The sequence below is a fragment of the Saccopteryx leptura genome, chromosome 3 (genome assembly GCF_036850995.1).
Source record: "Saccopteryx leptura isolate mSacLep1 chromosome 3, mSacLep1_pri_phased_curated, whole genome shotgun sequence".
In the NCBI taxonomy this organism is placed as follows: Eukaryota; Metazoa; Chordata; class Mammalia; order Chiroptera; family Emballonuridae; genus Saccopteryx; species Saccopteryx leptura.
The window spans coordinates 170,929,845-170,949,005 of record NC_089505.1 but is presented as its reverse complement, the minus strand read 5'-3'; the positions used below and the strand labels follow the sequence as shown (position 1 = coordinate 170,949,005).

The window sequence follows — 19,161 nt, the reverse complement described above, 5'->3', positions numbered from 1 at the left end:
CCATCCCCAGCGCCTGGGCCATCTTTGCTCCAATGGAGCCTCTGCTGCGGGAGGGGAAGAGAGAGACAGAGAGGAAGGAGAGGGGGAGGGGTGGAGAAGCAAATGGGCGCTTCTCCTGTGTGCCCTGGTCGGGAATCGAACCCGGGACTTCTACACGCCAGGCCGACGCTCTACCACTGAGCCAACCAGCCAGGGCCTAAAAGCATTATTGGTAGGTATGTATTTATTACAATTTTATTAATTTTTTTGGTTGTTTTTGTAGTTTTTCCGTTTCTTTCTTCTTTTCTTGGTTTCTTTTTCTGTAATTTGTTGCTTTCCTTTACTGTTATGTTGGGTTTCTTTCTCTTTTTTTTGCATGTTTTGTAGGTTTTTTTACTTGTTACCATGACATTCAAATATATATATATATATATATATATATATATACACACACACACACACATACATGTATATGTATATATATGCACATACATTTATATGTATATATATACCTAAATACATACACAAACATACATATATGCATATATATATATGTTTATAAGTAGCAGCCTATTGTAAGCTGATAGGCATTTAAGTTTTAATACATTCTAAAAATAATACATTTTTATTCACCCTCCATACTTTGTTTACAACATAGTGTTTTAAATCATTTTGTTTTCTGTATTTCCTAACTACTTATATTTATATTTGATTTTTCTTTTAACCTTCATACTAGCTTTTTAAATGGCTGATCCATTGCATTTACTAAATATTTGCCTGTATGTATTACATCTTTCCTTATCTGTATTTTTAAAATTTCTGATTATGGCCTTAAATTTTCCACATAAAGATTTTTTATAAACCAGTTTAGGAATGATGAGTTGTTTCAGTTTTTGCTTTTCTGGGAAAATATCTCTTCTTTAATTCTGAATGTACCCTTACCAAGTATTCTGTGTTGTAAGCTTTTTCCATTCAGTAATTTAACTATATACTGTCTTTGACTGACCAGATGGTGGCACAGAGGATAGAGTATCGAGCTGGGATGCGAAGGACCCAGGTTCAAAACCCTGAGGTCTCTGGCTTGAGTGCAGGCTCATCTTCTTTGAGTGTGGGATTATGGATGTGACCTCAAGTTCTATGGCTTTAGCCCAAAGGTTGCTGACTTGAAGTCCAAGGTCCTTGGCTTGAGCAAGGGGTCACTGGCTCAGCTGGAGACCCCCAGCCTGGTCAAGGCATAGATGAGAAAGCAATGGATGAACAACTAACATGCCATAACAAAGAATTGATGCTTCTCATCTCTCTTTCTTTTTGTCTGTCCCTGTCTGTCTCTCTCGCTAATAAATAAATATATAGATATAAATAAATAAATACTGTCTCTGACTTTTTGGCCTGTAGCTTCTGTTGAGAAATTGCTTGATAACCTTATGGGTGTCCCTTATATGTTACTAATTGTTTTCCTCTTGCCGGTTTCAAGAGTCTCCCCTAACTTTTGTCATGTAATATGTCTTGGTGTAGGTCTCTTTTGCTTTATCTTATTTGGAACTCTTTGTGTTTCTCGGACTTGGTTCTCTATTTCCTTTCCCAGAATGGAAAGTTTTCAGCCACTTTTCCTAAAAAAACAACTTACTATCCTTTTCTCTTTTCTCCTTCTGGAAACTCTATAAAGTGAATAGTAATGCACCTGACATTATCCCAGAGGTTTCATTAACTATTTTTATTTTATAAAACATTCTTTTTGGATTTTTGTTTTGTTTTGTTTTGATTGGGTGAGATCCACTATTCTTTCTTCTGAGTCAATAATTGGTTATTTTTCATTAAATTTATTGGGGTGACATTAGTTATTAAGATCTTATAGGTTTTAAGTGTACATTTCTATGATATTTGATCAGAGAGTGTGATACCTCTAAATTCAGTCTTTTTTCTCAGAATTGCTTTGCCTATTCAGGTTCTTTTGTGGTTCCATACAAATCTGATGATATTTTGTTCTATATCTTTAAAGAATTTGAATTCTTTTTTATTAATTTTAATGGGGTGACATTAATAAATCAGGATACATATGTTCAGAGAAAACATCTCCAGATTATTTTGACATTTGATTATGTTGCATACCCCTCACCCAAAGTCAAATTGTCTTCCATCACCTTCTCTCTGGTTTTCTTTGAGAATTTGAATTCTTTATCAGCCAGAATACTTATCTCTGTTTCAGTAGGGTTTTTTTCCTTTTCCTTCTTTTGGAACATATTCTTCTATCTTCTCCTTTTGCTTTACTCTCTGTGTTTGCTTCTATGGGTTAGATAAAAGATATCTCTTCTGATTTTGAAGGAGTGACTTTGTGTAGGAGTGACTACTGTGTAGATTGCATGAGTTGGGTGGTTTGGTCTGGTCAACTGGGGTGTATCTGTGCAGTACCTGGGTGTCTGGCTGGCTGGTGATTGAGGTGGTTGAATGTACAGGGCTTCAGGGGTTCCCTGAGAGTACAGCAGATGCTGGCTGAGGCAGCCTGGGACATGGATCTCTGGAGAGTTTGGGGGAGCTGGCTGGCTAGGGCTGTAGTGGATGTTGTCTGAGGTCATCCAGAGAGTGGAGTTGTTGGAAATTCTGGGGAGCCAACTGTCTGGGGCTGAAGTGGGCACTTGCTGAGATGACCCTGGAAACATGACTCTGGTTTGTCTTAGGGTGGTCACTGGTCAGGGCTACAGCAGACCTTGCATGGTGGCCCTGAGCCACACTGTATAGGCCTTGCAGACTGGCTAGAACCCATGTACTGAGCTCTGTCGCCATTACTTTAAGGAGGGGAAACATAAACAATGGTGTTTGCTGGCACCACTGATCTCAGAGAGTGCCCACAGATCCTGGAGAGTTCCTGCAGTTCCCCAAACATTTGACAGGCACCTAGTCATTAATAAATGTTTTATATAGTCTGAGTGGTTTTTAAATCTCTGTGTGTGTGTGTGTGTGTGTGTGTGTGTGTATGTGTCCTAGAGTAAACAGGTCTGCCTATTGGCCCCTCAGAGATATTATTCTATGGCAGTTCTCCTTCTCTGAATAGGGTTCACATGAGTATCATATTTCTATCTCTTCTATACTTCTCTGTATAGTCCTTTTTATGTTGTTGTGCAAAAGCTTTACAATAGCCAAGATCTGGAAACATCCCAAGTGTCCGTCAGTGGACGAGTGGATTAAAAAGCTGTGCTACATATATACAATGGAACAGTATGTGGCCACAAAAAAAGAAGGAACTCTTACTTTTTGCAATGGCATAGATGGACTTGGAGACTATTATGCTAAGTGAAATAAAGCCAGGCAGAGAAAGACAAATATCATATGATCTCACTTATATGTGGGATCTAATGAATAAAGTGAACTGAGGAATGGAAAAGAGACAGGTGGGGTCACAGGGAGCAGAGGGACAGCTGTCAGAGGGAAGGGAGATGATGTGATGGGACAAGAGAAGGTGAAAGGATTAGTAAAATTATATATACATAACACATAGATACAGATAACAGGACAGAAAATCCCAGAGGGAAGGGGCAAGGGAGTTAAGGGAAGGGGGGTAAAAGGGGTGTAATGAGGCATGGAGTGGTGTTAATTGTGTTATATTGAGTGGGACACTTGTATCCATGTTAACATAATTAAAATTAATAAAAAATTTTTAAAAACTGTTCAGTCAGCCCTCATTTTTTCAGGAAGAATTATTCTATATGTAGGTGTACATTTGGCGTGTTCATGGTAGGAGGTGAGTTTAGAGTCTTCCTATGTTGCCATTTTGAAATCTTCTTTCTTTTTTGTCGCTCTGATTGGGTGAGTTCTTTTTCCCTGTCTTCAAATTCACTTGTCTTTTCTTCTGCTTCATCTAGTCTGCTATTGAACCTTTCTAATATATTTTTCAGTTTATTTATTATATTGTTCCTTTCTGTGAGTTCTGTTTGGTACCTGTTAATATTGTGTAACTCTTTGTTAAATTTCCCACTGTGTTCATCTATTCTTCTTTCATTTGATGAGCATATTTATGACCATTACTTTCAACTTTTTATTGGGTAAATTACCTATCTCAAATTCATTTAGCTTTCTTTATATTCCTGAGGTTTTCTCTTGCTATCACATTTGGAACATGTTCCTGTGTTTCCACATCTTGCTTAATTCTCTTGTTGGTTTCTAGGCCTTAGATCAGGGATAGTCAACCTTTTTATACCTACTGCCCACTTTTGTATCTCTGTTAGTAGTAAAATTTTCTAACCACCCACTAGTTCCACAGTAATGGTGATTTATAAAGTAGGAAAGTAACTTTACTTTATAAAATTTATAAAGCAGAATTACAGCAAGTTAAAGCATATAATAATAATTACTTACCAAGTACTTTATGTTGGATTTTTGCTAAGTTTAGCAGAATAAATCTTTATAAAACAACTTACTATCACCCACCATGAAAGCTGGAAAGCCCAATAGTGGGCGGTAGGGACCACGTTGACTACCACTGCTTTAGATGAAACGACCACCTGTCCTGTTCATTAAGTAGTGGCCTTGTATAGAATATGAGCCTTATTGTTCAGCCCTACCCTAACTCTTGCTTGTTTCTCAAACCTCTGTGATTCCCAGAAGCTTATTTTGTTTTATTGTCACACCCATTAGTTTAGGGTGTGATATGATTTCTCTTTGACCCAAAAGGAAAACTGCACCTAGATTCAGACTGATTAGAAGTCATATCTGCAGGCAGAAGATTTTTTTATTTTATTTTATTTATTTATTTATTTATTTTTCATTTTTCTGAAGCTGGAAACAGGGAGAGACAGTCAGACAGACTCCCGCATGCACCCGACCGGGATCCACCCGGCACGCCCACCAGGGGCGACGCTCTGCCCACCAGGGGGCGATGCTCTGCCCATCCTGGGCGTCACCATGTTGCGACCAGAGCCACTCTAGCACCTGAGGCAGAGGCCACAGAGCCATCCCCAGCGCCCGGGCCATCTTTGCTCCAATGGAGCCTTGGCTGCGGGAGGGGAAGAGAGAGACAGAGAGGAAAGCGCAGCGGAGGGGTGGAGAAGCAAATGGGCGCTTCTCCTGTGTGCCCTGGCCGGGAATCGAACCCGGGTCCTCCGCACGCTAGGCTGACGCTCTACCGCTGAGCCAACCGGCCAGAGCCAGAAGATTTTTTAAAATGCAAATAAATAGGCCCTAGCTGGTTAGCTCAGTGGTGACATTGGCCCAGCATGTGGATGTCCCAGGTTTGATTTCTGGTCAGGGCACACAGGAGAAGTGACCATCTGCTTCTCTACCCCTCTCCTCTCCTCTTCTCTGTCTCTCTTTTTCTCTCCCTTTCCCTCCTGCAGCCAAGGCTCCACTGGAGCAAGTGGGCTCAGGCACTGAAGATGGCACCATGGCCATGCCTCGGGCACTAACATGGCTCGGGTTGCAATGGAGCAATAGCCGCAGATGGGCAGAGCTGGCCCCCTACTGGGTTTGGCAGGTGGATTGCAGTCAGGTGGACGCAGGAGTCTGTCTCTCCACCTCCCTGCTTCCCACTTAAGAATAATACCCAAAAGTATGCAAATAAATATATAGTCTTATGAGAACAAAAGCATAAGCCTCATAAGCCACCAGAACCTGATGATCTGGGCAGCAGTCACAAAAATTGGGGCTCGTGACAAATGTATAAGCTCCTTTCTGGGAGATGCTGGTAAGATCTAGCAAGGCAGAGACAGACTGCAAAGATGGTGTCCCCCAATCTGTGTTCCCTGAAAGCAACTCCATATCCTTTAATTGAGCTAAACTTGATTTCTGCCCTTATGGCCAAAACTCCAAGACAAGCTAGTGGGACTTTAAAAAACAAAAACAAAACAAAACAAAAAACAACTGGGGCTGTGTTTTAACCTGATGTCTGTGTACTATTTTGGGGGTGGTGGCCTTATTTGTACAGTCTCATGGGACCCAGGAACACAAGCACTTGTGGATAATGGGTCTAAGCAATCAAGAAGTACCCCTGGGTGGCAGCCACAAAAACTGGGGTACTAAATATAAAAGTTGGGGCATGGAACCCAAATAAGAACTCCCTTCCGAGAGATACTGGTGCTCTGGAATGGGGCAGAGTAACAGCATGAATATAGTGCCTGTCCTCAGAGGTCTCTGGAGAAGATTACAGCAGACCCTTATATATTTGTTTAATTAGAAACCTGCCCCTCAGGCTGCAGATGTGAAGGTAAACCAATAGGTATCTTTCACAGAAAGACTGAGCTCCTGTGTCTGCTTCCTTTGGCTCTGTCTTGGGGGTAGTAGTTGTTTAAGAACCCTTTCTCCCTTGGTTACAGTCCTGTGGAACCCGCAAGTATAAGACACACTGGGAAACAGAGCCAGGAGATGTAGAGGTGTCTCCTGACAGCAACCACAGAAATCAGGACACATGACAAGGTATAGGGTCCTTTCTGGAAGATACCAGTGAGCTAGAATAAAATAAAGATAGAGTATAAAAATTGTGTCAATTTCTCGAGACCACCTCAATAGTCCCCTGTAAGTGTGCCAAATCAGAAACCTGCCCCTCAGGCTAAAGGTGTTAGAGAACAGGAAGATGGCACCCACAATCCTCCATCTCCAGAGTATCCCAGCAGCCCACTGCCATTTAGACTAATACTTTAAAATTAGCAAATAATTATTTTTCAAAGTGTTTTCTAAGATTTGTTTCTGCACTGAGTCCTGGAATGGATGAGTCTGCACGTGAGCCTTTTAAGAGCTCACCTTAGCCCCATGGGTCTAGTAGGGATAAGGCCTGTTGATTTTCAAAGCCAGATGTTTTGGAGGCTCATCTCAGGTGCTGGTCTTAAAACTTGGAACACAAACACTTTATTCTTCAGAGAGAAGTTCTAGGATTTGGGTTCTTCCCAGACTGTGAGTGGCTGTGCCTGGAGTGGGTTTTCAGGTGATATTGTGTCTCAGCTTCTCCTACCTACTTCAATGTGGTTTCCCTCTCATTTGCCAGATGTGAGGGGACTGCTCCACCAGTTTTTAGGTTTTGTTTTTCACCTCAGAAGAAGTTGTTACCATACGTAGCTGTAGATTCGGTGTGCCTTTGGGAAGTGAGTTGAGTATCTTCTTACATCGCCATCTGGAACTAGAACAACATTTTTATAATTTCTTACAATAGCCAGTTTTTTTATTTAATTTCCCTCATTATGTCCTCTTTTTTTTTTTTTTTTTTTTTTTTTTGTATTTTTCTGAAGCTAGAAACGGGGAGAGACAGTCAGACAGACTCCCGCATGCGCCCGACCGGGATCCACCCGGCACGCCCACCAGGGGGCGACGCTCTGCCCACCAGGGAGCGATGCTCTGCCCTTCCGGGGCGTCGCTCTGCCGCGACCAGAGCCACTCTAGCGCCTGGGGCAGAGGCCAAGGAGCCATCCCCAGCGCCCGGGCCATCTTTGCTCCAATGGAACCTCGGCTGCGGGAGGGGAAGAGAGAGACAGAGAGGAAGGAGAGGGGGAGGGGTGGAGAAGCAGATGGGTGCTTCTCCTGTGTGCCCTGGCCGGGAATCGATCCTGGGACTTCTGCACGCCAGGCCGACGCTCTACCACTGAGCCAACCGGCCAGGGCCTATGTCCTCTTTTTATGCTAACACAGGGGTCCCCAAACTTTTTACACAGGGGGCCAGTTCACTGTCCCTCAGACCGTTGGAGGGCCGGACTATAAAAAAAACTATGAACAAATTCCTATGCACACTGCACATATCTTATTTTAAAGTAAAAAAACAAAACGGGAACAAATACAATATTTAAAATAAAAAAATAAGTAAATTTAAATCAACAAACTGACCAATATATATTTTTTTTTGACCAATATTTCAATGGGAACTATGCTCCTCTCACTGACCACCAATGAAAGAGGTACCCTTCCAGAAGTGCGGCGGGGGCCAGATAAATGGCCTCAGGGGGCCGCATGTGGCCCGCGGGCCATAGTTTGGGGACCCCTGTGCTAACATATTTATTCACTGTGTCATTATTTTAAGTTAATAAATTATTTCAAATAATTGTATTTAAGTAAGTGATTGTTTGGCAAAACCAAAGTATTTCTGGAGTACTGATGACTTTTTCAAATTACATTTAGGTAGTGTGTAGCTTTCAGACTTTCTATATAAAACAAATAGCTAATCTTATTTGTAGTATGCAAATTCAGTCAATGAAGTTTTTCTTAACTGAACAAGGTATCCTATGTCCTATGGTAATCATTCCTCCATTATCTTTGTAGCTCCTCCTCATTTTGTTCCTACAGTTTACTACTTTCAACATTGATTGAAGTATATCAGAAATTGATATTTGACCATCATTCATTAAATCACTCATTTGATAAACATCTAATAGATCAGTTACCATGTTTGGTTTTGTGGATATGAGCCATAATTTTTTCCCTCAGGTAGATGTGTCCTAAAATTTCTCTCCAGTAATTTGTCATTCATATGAATTTATTTTATAATTTGTAAGAATATGTTAAAGAAATTCAGTGAGTATAAAAGTCTCCAATGATCAACAATCCCATTCATAAAAATCTTTGCTGCCTTGTACCAGGACCATGCTGACTGTAACTATGTTTTTTATTTACTCCAGGTCTAAATCCCAAGGCTAAAAGTTCCAACATACTTAAGGAGTGTATCAGGCATTTTTTTCCAAAACGGAAGTGTTTTGTCTTTGACCGGCCAACAAAAGAAACAGAGCTCCTAGCCCATATTGATAATATTTTGGAAAGTCAACTGGATCCTAAGTTCCGGAAACAATCGGAAAACTTCTGTAATTACATCTTCACCCATGCAAGGACTAAGACCCTCAGGGAAGGAGTCCAAGTTACTGGGAACCGTGAGTGTCCTTTTACAAAACCATATTTCTGATGGTCTAATATGGGTTAACTATTTATAATACATGGTTTTTAGTAGTTTTATTTTACATAAAAATGTGTATTTATAATATTCATACTCCAAAGAGAAATATGTATGTGTCTTTTGCTATAGGATTAACAAATTCCTTTCCAAATATTATCACTGATATACCCTGGAGTCCCACATTTAAGAAGAAGCCATCACTGATAATAAAACCATGAACTAGGAATAAAAACAAAGTACATTGTATTTTCAGGGGAATTCCTATATATTAAGTGTTTTCCTCAAAGACACTTCTTGGGAGGTTATTTTAGTCCAAAATACATATCTGAGTATTTGAAAATCTATTGAAAGCTTAAGAATTAAGAATGATTATTATCAAAACTATCCTTCTTCTTTATCTGTGTAGTTTATTTTTCCTTTATCTGTGTAATGTGTAATAATTATTCACAGAAACTTCTGATTATGTTAGATGAGGGTAGGAATTTAACATTTGTTTAATATGATGGCCTGGAGAACACAGGAATAGTGAGTAAATGTGCAAATTAAAGTGATGATAGAAATAAGTAGGTGTGTGTGGATGTGTGTGTGTAGTTTCAGAATTGTGATCTCAGAATCTTGGATCTCACTGAGTATAAATTGGCATTGAACCCTATTCTCTGTTTCTTACAGGGTTGGGGACTCTGGTGGTGACTTACGTAGATACCATCAACAAAGGATCAGTGCCTTGTTTGGAGAACGCTGTGACAGCTCTGGCCCAGATTGAGAACTCAGCGGCCGTGCAGAAGGCAGCCGAGCACTACAGCCAGCAGGTGGCGCAGCGAGTGAGCTTCCCCACAGACACGCTCCAGGAGCTGCTGGATGTGCACATGGCCTGTGAGAGGGAAGCCATTGCAATCTTCATGGAGAACTCCTTCAAGGATGACCAGAGGGAGTTCCAGAAGAAGCTTATGGTACTTTGTCTTAGCATTTGTCCTCCTTATTCTCGTCCTTCTCGAATGATGCCTGCCGGTCTACATATTTATTTCATAGCTCATCTCCTATTCAGACTAAAGTAGACTGAATTCTCCTGAGAGGGAGAATTCTAGAGAACTATATTTACTTCTTTTTCCTCAAACTGGAGAAAGTTATTCAAGATCTCTCAAGCAAAATCAGCATCAGTGTCTTCTTTAGTGAAGTGTGGCATGATTTCATAATCCCCGAAAGTCATTCCCGAGCTGGCTGCTCTCTGGATATATGCACTCCTACTCCTAGACACTGTTTCCTTAGACTGACTCTCTTAACATGTAATTATTTATAGTATTTCTGGTTGTATGATTGTTATAGAAGATAAAAATCACAGAATGGTACAGTTGCTGGGAACCACAAAGTATATATATGCAATCTCAACATTTCACAGAGGAAGCTGAGGCCCAGGAAGGTTAAGAAGCTTTAGCAGGGTCTTGCAGAGAGTTTTCAGAGTTAGAAATAAATCTCTTGATTATTGCTACATTGGTTGTGCTGCTCTACTTAGGATACTTTTTCTTTGTTTCTTTTTTTTTACTTTTATTTAGAAAATTAAATTTAACAGGGTATTGATCAATAAGTACATTCTTAAGAGGACCAACTAATACATTGGACCAATAAGTACATTCTTAAGAGTATCCAACTACTAGATTCTTCAGAATTTTATCTCCTCTGTTCCTTTTGACTGATGATTCCTGTTTACATTTCTCTTGCAGGATATCATAAAGAATAAAAAAGAGAGTTTCTTGCAGAAGAATAAAGAGGCTTCTATTAAATACTGCCAGAATACACTGGATCAGCTTTCAATGGCTCTAATGGATGCTATTTCGAAGGGAAATTTCTCTGTTCCCGGAGGGCACGAGAACTACAGGAGAGCAAAGGAAAGGATTGAACGGCGCTATTGGGAAGTACCCAGGAAAGGAGTGAAGGTGAGGAGGGAGGGGAGCATGGGGATCCCACAGATGAAGGTCAAGAGGCACGCCTGAAAATCTGAGAGCACAGTAGCCTTGTGGGTAATATGAGATCATGGGGATAGCATGCCTGTTTAGCTTTCAAGCTGAATGTTTGGTCTTTCCTACTGAAGAGAGAAGAAATGTTTATTCTAAAAGCTGAGTATGGATTTGTGAGATCCACAAGATACAGAAGAGAAATAATTATTTCTCCATCCAGCAATATGAAATTTAGTGTACTAAGTATTGAGTATCTGTGATGGAATGTCTGAATTTTGTACTCACAGCTGATCAACATGAGAGAGAGAACCAAATTAATCGACAGTTACATAGAGTGATAACACGAACCTTTGACCCTGGTGTGCACTGGTAATGGTAATAAATGTAATAGTAAAAATACAATTAACATATTGAACTGCTAATCTCTGTAGGCAGAGTGTTAATCTCTTTCTCTTAAAATTTTATTTTAGTCTTCCAAAAAAATGTTATGAAGCACTTACCTTTATTGCTCACATTTTTTTATAGATGTGAATTAGAAAGCAGATTATATAACTTGCTTCAAGTCATACTTCTAGCAAGCGGCTAGAGAGAACAGCAGTATAGATTAGAGTCTGCATTTCACATTGGACATATAGTCTATAAAACCTGCCAGAAGAGGACAGGGATATAAATTTTGAAGTATGTGTACATGTTGTCCAGGTTGAGAAGTTATCCAAAGGGAAGTACCCCAAGTAAACATGCAAATACATAAAAGCACCAAGAGATTATGGGTTTGTACAGCTGCACATAATTCTGACTGGCTGAAAGGTAGGGCATGTGGAGACAACTACTGTTGGAAGAGGGGCTGGAAGAAGATATACAAAGTCTCTGTCCACAGTAAGGGGCTTGGACACTTTGGAGCATTTTAAATAAAAAGTAAAAATGACATGAATAGACTTGTTTGCACAGAACAAATCTCCTCAGTGGAACTCCAAGTTCTTCATTTCTTCTTGGTTCCTCAGGCAAAAGAAGTCTTCCAAGACTTCCTGCAGTCACAGATGCCAATAGAGAAATCCATCCTGCAGGCAGATAGAACCCTGACCCAAGGGCAGAAGGCCATAGAAGGTATGGGGCACAACCCAACTCTCAGTATTGGGGGGAGGGGAGGTCCCTGCAGTGCCCTCTGACAGATCACATGAAGATTTTTCCAAAACACCAAAGTTGCCCTTCTCCTGCCAAATTTGAAAATAACAAGCAGAGCTGTGGTTATACATCAGGCAGATCCGAAGGCCTTTCCCATCACATTCTCAACGCAGCTCTTGATGGTGTAGCCGTAATCAGGTGAAATCTGAGATTCCTCATCCTCCCTTTCAAATCTGATTTGCTCTCTGATATCAAGATGGTAGAGTTTAGGCCTGATCTTTTACTTTCTTCTCTTTCTAACACCTCCCTGGGGCAGAGGAGCGGGCCAGGAAGGAGGCAGCTGAGATGGAGAAGGAGTGGCTGAGACAGAAACACTGGGAGCAGCAGCAGCAGATGGAGGCGCAAAATAGAAGCCTTCAGGAAAACATGGTCCAACTGAGAGAGAAGCTGGAGTGGGAAAGAGACGAGGCTCTGAAAGAACAGACGAAGACACTGGAACACAAGCTGAAGGTAAGGCCGGCCCTGGCCTCAGTAGTTGCTGATGGTCATCGCCCTGGTTAATGAGAAAGGAATGGGTGAAAATTAAAGAAAAATTTAAAAGAGAACCACTGCTGCTATTTAGTGCATTTGATTCACCAGAAGTACTGAATCCTGGCTTTCCTAAAGGCCTCTGAGTTTTGCTCCACACTGAGACTCTCAGGAGTCCAAGGTGACCTTGGCTCCTCCAAGTCCCTGATGAATATAAATTGCCTGTGCAATGTTTGAGTTGCTACAGTAGTGCGTTTCTAGGATAATCTCGTGGAGCCCTAATTAAACAAGGTTTTTTAGATTATCAAGTAGATATTCCAACCTGGTGTTTTTAATATAAGCACCAGTAGAGTACTTCACCAAGATCACTGTCAATTATCAAGAAGTTACTACCAGCAAAACCCCTGATTTGGATTCATGCTTGCCTAAAACTATCAGATATGTCCAGACATAGAAATACGGGGAACCCACACCTTCTAAACCAGCTTCAGTTGGCTCCAGCTATGGATAGTTTGCCTAAGTCATCACATAGCATTGGGGGAATTTTCTTTTTTCTCATCTAGAGGTGTTTACATCAGATTTCTTGATCAGCTATATGTTCCTATTGTTGCCACAAAATGAGGGACCAGGCCATTCAAAGCAGACTGAAAATTTGTGCAAGTGGACTGATGTCTCCCACCTAATTAATACTTTTGTGGAACATATTATTCCATTTGCCTCAAGCCTGGCTTAGTATCTGAGCAAGACCCTAATGGTGCGTGATTATTAATAAGGTTGAAAACTATCCTTCCTCTCACTATTCAGGTCTAACCCAGAAGATAGTGTCTGCTTCAAATACTATCCTCTGATGATCTAATAAGAGAGAATACTTTTATGTATAAAATAAAGAAAATTTAATAACATTCTTGCATAGAAAATCTTACTCTTGAGAATTAACAATTTTCAAAAGCAAATTTCTGTCTCTCCACACCCTTTGTTTTAGACCCAAGAGGAATTTCTTAATAATGGATTTAAGAAGAAAGCTGATGAAATGAAGGCAGAAATAAATCATCTGAGAAGTATGATTGAAAATACTAAAAAGAGTAAAACTCCTTTTATATCACAGGCCCTGGACACATTTGCCGATCAAGCCACTGCAGTCCTATCTATTCCTGCTAATCTAATTGGGATGGGTCTGAAGGCTCTGAGTTCACTGTTTAAGTAGGATTAGCATTTTTTTAAATGAAATTGTAGAATGAGCATATATGCTCTGTCCTATTTTTGGTGTGTATGTTTTTAAGTTTCATTCGCAAAAGTTTTAAACATAAAAAGTGCCTACTAAGATATCAGTGCCTGACATACTTAGATAGGTTGAGTCAATTTTATTCATTTAAATAGAAAGCCAAGAAACTATTACAGAAGTTGGCAAACTTTGGCCTACAGGTTAAATCTGTCCAGCTGCCTGTTATTGTAAATAAAGTTTTATGGGAACACCACTACGCCCATTTCCTTACATATCGTCTGTAACTGCTTTCATGCCACAACAGCAGAGTGAAGTAGTTGCAACAATCACTGTATGACCCACCAAACCTAAAATATTTCCCTTTGGGCACTTAATATATATTGAAATAAGTTCTTCCTTAATTCATTTATAACTTTAATGTATTCTGAGGTTTAAAATTGTTTTTATAAGGACAAGGTAGGTGAAATGAGTGAAGGGAGTCAATAGGAACAAACTTTCAGTTGTAAAATAAATGTCACAAGTATGTAGTGTACAACATGATGATTATAGTTATTAATACTCTATTGCATATCTGAAGTTGCTAAGATAGATCTTAAAACATTCTCATTGCAAAAAAAAATTCTGTAAGTTTGTAGGGTGATCAGTGTTACCTAGACTTGTTTTTGTGATAATTTTACAGTATAAACAGATACTGAATTATTGTGTTGTATATACGAAATTATCATAGTGCTATATGTCAATTGTACCTCAATTTAAAAAGGTAGACTTCTACCTTCAGACAAGTTTAAATTAAAATGTTTCAAATCCTTTAATAATTGTCAGGGTGATAGAGTTAAGAATAAAAAAGAGGAATCACATCTCTCCACATGAAAACCTGTTTTAGAGCTGCATTAATCAGACCAGAGCAGCCCTAACCCTAACAATACAGATGAAGCTATAGAACATTTTACATGCTCTAGAGATAGAAGCAGATAATTTGAAGAAGCATTTATCTTAAAGGTTTTATTTCAAGTCAGTAAAAAATAATTAACTGTTGAATAAATTGTCAAAAATAACTTGATAGACAACTAAAGAAAACAGAGATTAGAGCTCATATATATGGTATGGCAAAGTAAATTTCAGATTTACTATACATTTAAACATGAAGATTGAAATCATAAAATTTGGAAATCTCAAATAATTTTTAAAAATCTTATAAGCCCTTTCTAAACATAACATAAAACCCAGAAGACATAGAATACATATAAAAATGAATAAGACTGAAATAAACTATTTTTTTTTTTGCTAAAAAAAAAAGGTCAGACAAATAGCACTTTTGAAAATCTATTTTCAACCTCTTTCACAGAAAAAGAGCTAACTTATTTGAGTACTACAAAAGAGATAAAACTCAATATAAGTGAATAGATAGTTTACAGGAAAGAAATAAAATATACGCAGCCTTATTTAGAATTTAAAAATAAGCTAAAAACTACCAGATATAGTTTTTCACTCCTCAGATTACCAAGAATCAGTAAATTTTTTTTTCATTTTTCCAAAGCTGGAAACGGGGAGGCAGTCAGACAGACTCTCGCATGCGCCCAACCGGGATCCACCCGGCACGCCCACCAGGAGGTGATGCTCTGCCCCTCTGGGGCTTCGCTCTGTTGCATCCAGAGCCATCCTAGCACCTGAGGCAGAGGCCACAGAGCCATTCTCAGTGCCCCGGCCATCTTTGCTCCAATGGAGCCTCAGCTGCGGGAGGGGAAGAGAGAGACAGAGAGGAAGGAGAGGGGGAGGGGTGGAGAAGCAAATGGGCACTTCTCCTGTGTGCCCTGGCCAGGAATCGAACCCGGGACTCCTGCACGCCAGGCTGACACTCTACCACTGAGCCAACTGGCCAGGGCAAGAATCAATAAATTTTATAGCAAATTGTGTTAGAAACATGTGGGAAAAAAAGTCTTATAAGGGAGTGTTAATTGTACAACTTCTGTTGAAAAACTGTCCTAATATTTCTTACATTTTAATGTACTTATATCTTAATATTGCATGTTAACTTTTAGGAAATACATGTGCCTAATTATAGACTCACATGCATGTACACACACACACAAGTGAGACCCATTGCAGCATTGTTTGTTTTCTAATTTTTTTAATATAAATTTTGATTAATGTTAATGGGGTGACATCAATAAATCAGGGTACATATACTCAAAGAAAACATGTCCAAGTTATCTTGTCATTCAATTATGTTGCATACCCATCACCCAAAGTAAGATTGTCCTCTGTCACCCTCTATCTAGTTTTCTTTGTGCCCCTCCCCCTCCCCCTTCCCCTCTCCCTCCTTCCCTCCCCCCACCCCCGTTAACACCACACTCTTGTCCATGTCTCTTAGTCTCGTTTTTATGTCCCACCAATGTATGGAATCATGTAGTTCTTGTTTTTTTCTGATTTACTTATTTCACTCCATATAATGTTATCAAGATCCCACCATTTTGCTGTAAATGATCCAATGTCATCATTTCTTATGGCTGAGTAGTATTCCATAGTGTATATGTGCCACATCTTCTTTATCCAGTCTTCTATTGAAGGGCTTTTTGGTTGTTTCCATGTCTTGGCCACTGTGAACAATGCTGCAATGAACATGGGGCTGCATGTGTCTTTACGTATCAATGTTTCTGAGTTTTGGGGGTATATACCCAGTAGAGGGATTGCTGGGTCATAAGGTAGTTCTATTTTCAGTTTTTTGAGGAACCACCATACTTTCTTCCATAATGGTTGTACTACTTTACTATTTTACTTAGAAATTAATTTTAACAGTGTGACATTGATCAATAAGAATACATAGGTATCAGATAAACATTTCTATAGCATTTGAACTGTTGATTATGTTTTGTGCCCATCACAACATAATAAGCAGCATTATTTTTAATGGAGAGATTGATAATATAAAGTTTAGTACAGACATGTAGTGGAATTCTAGGTAGTCATTAAATAATTTGACGTGGGGTCTATCTATACTAATACAGAAAGAAAACTTTAAAAATATATTTTAATATGAAAAAATAAGTGCAAAGCAGTGTGTATAATGTGCCTTCTGTGGAAATAAAAATAATTTATGAAAATTACTAACATGAGTGAGATCCAAAGTGGAAGGACCCATAGTTTTCGTTATAAATTCTGTCTTTTGAATTTAATAAGACAATTTGTATTACCTATTCATAAATAAGAAAGAAATTCAAAATATTATACTAATAATAAATATTAATAAGATATAAAATTGACCACTAGATGATAAATTGTTCATTAATTCTAGAAATCACAGCCAATTTCAATAAGAGGCTTAAGGCTAAGAATCAGAGTTCCAGAAAGCACAAAGTTTGCATCCTAATATTTTCATTTTGGCTTTGTTTTTTTAATCCCCATATTTACTTCAGAACTAAGGTATAAAATTTCTGGTGATTCTTTGAAATCTCAGCCAGTTTGTCCTCTATTTTCTATTTCTGAATCACAGCTTTTAGATGTTAGAAGCAGAATTACCAAAAATAAGAACATGTGCTGGTGAGAAGGATGGATCCCTTTATCTTTAAAACATTCCATGGTGGCCTGTCCGCTGCATGCCAGTGCAGGTTGTCCATCGTGCCACTACAGAACAGGGCATTTGGTGGTGTAGAACATGAGAGATACCAACACATAGAGGCCAGGTGTTGGCACTTAAATATCAGAAGTCAAGTTGATGCAGTGATTATTGAGCACCAAGGCTGAGGTGATATCCTGCTAGGTCTGACCATGGAACATTCAGAAGATGATGAATAGAGCATGGTCAAGAAGGACAGGATGAAAATAATCAGTGCAGTCAAGGATGGTTTATGAAGAGGCTATTGATTTATAGCCTCAGTTAATTGTTACAATCTTTTGATCTGAACCAATTTCAGACCTCAAACTCATCATCTGGAAGAAGGGGTTCCTTAGGAAGGAGAAGCTGGGTCCTCAGGAAGAAGGACCCTAGAACTCCAGAACAAGAATAATGAAAATTATTCCTCCTTCCCTCCCTTTAGGGGACCACTGGCTATTTACTCAAGTTCATATGCTTTGAAGACACAGCAATATCTAACACTTAAGAAATCCTGATTTGGAATCTAACTGGGCATTGATACCCAGATACTGATAGACTCACAGACTCCCTATTAAAGTAGGGACACATGAATTCAGGTAATAAGTGAGTCTTTGCCCAATTACAACTAACTTGGGTCTAGTATTTGTTTTCAGTTAGATAGTAAAGTTCATCTGAGGACAGTTTGTCACGTTTTTGTGTGCATCCCTCGGAATATGTTTAGGCATGGAATGTGCTACATAAACTTCTATAGTAAAGACAAAAAGATGATGTATACATGATTGTTTTAAATTGCAAGAATTACATAAATGTGTCAAATGTTGGAAGAGGTGACAGGTAGTTTGCATTTTAGAAACCAGATCAGGGTCTCTAAGATCATTTAAAAGCTAGCAGTGGAAGAGAAACTTTTCTATGTACATTTCCTCCTCTGTGAGTTGGGGGGTTATAGAATCTGCCTCTGTGAGATTGTTAATACACCTGCACCAGAGGTTTTAAACTGCTTTATCCAGTTGTGATTTCAAGCATTCAGAAGAAAAAATGAATTTACCTTTTTAAAGAAAGAAACCATACAGTAATGAATATGCAGCCGGTACATGATAAGGTTCAATGGAAAAGCAAGCTATTCTACAGAAATATCTGTTCCCATTGAGAGTTGAAATTCAACAGTTGTTTTAATCCCTTAGAGACATTCTATATAGAAGGCAAAATAATGGCTCCCCAAAGATGTCCATAGATAATTGCTAGACTTGTGAGTATATTTCTTTATGTGGTTATAAGGCTTTGCAGATGTGATCTAGTTAAAGCTCTTGAAATAGGTACATGACTCAAGTGGACCCTTGTAATCACAGGGGTCCTTATAAGAAGGAAGCAGGAGGTTAAAATTCAGAAAAAATGTCAGCGGGACATAAAAGTGAGAGAGATTGAAAGATACGGCATTGTTGTCTTTAAAATTGCCAGAAGGAGCCCTGGCCGGTTTGCTCAGTAGTAGAGCATCGGCCTGGCATGCAGGAGTCCTGGGTTCGATTCCCGGCCAGGGCACACAGGAGAAGCGCCCATCTGCTTCTCCACTCCTCCCCCTCTCCTTCCTCTCTGTCTCTCTCTTCCCCTCCCGCAGCCAAGGCTCCACTGGAGCAAAGTTGGCCCAGGCGCTGAGGATGGCTCTGTGGCCTCTGCCTCAGGTGCTAGAATGGCTCTGGTTGCAACAGAGCGACGCCCCGGATGGGCAAAGCATCACCCCCTGGTGGGCGTGCCGGGTGCATCCCGGTCAGGCGCATGCGGGAGTCTGTCTGACTGCCTCCCCATTTCCAGCTTCAGAAAAATACAAAAAAAAAAAAGTGCCGGAAGGCCAAGGAAAAGAATATATCTTCTGAAGCTAGAAAAGGTAAGGAAAGATTCTCGCTAAGAGCCTCTAAAA

At 39.6% G+C, this 19,161-nt stretch overlaps 1 protein-coding gene across 2 annotated transcripts in view; it reads left to right on the top strand.

Moving 5' to 3' along the window:
- The window catches only part of LOC136400341 (guanylate-binding protein 6-like), a 52,953-nt gene extending 34,098 nt beyond the window's left edge, over nt 1-18,855 (top strand). The window contains exons 5-10 of one of the 2 annotated variants that reach the window (XM_066376847.1): nt 8,565-8,810; nt 9,503-9,783; nt 10,552-10,764; nt 11,787-11,889; nt 12,224-12,417; nt 13,418-18,855. In XM_066376847.1, the coding sequence (XP_066232944.1) occupies nt 8,565-8,810; nt 9,503-9,783; nt 10,552-10,764; nt 11,787-11,889; nt 12,224-12,417; nt 13,418-13,639 (1,259 nt within the window). In that variant the 3' untranslated portion in view covers nt 13,640-18,855. The remainder of the gene's footprint in view (nt 1-8,564; nt 8,811-9,502; nt 9,784-10,551; nt 10,765-11,786; nt 11,890-12,223; nt 12,418-13,417) is intronic. The other variant, XM_066376846.1, reaches the window with a different exon arrangement.
- Nucleotides 18,856-19,161: the final 306 nt, after the last annotated feature.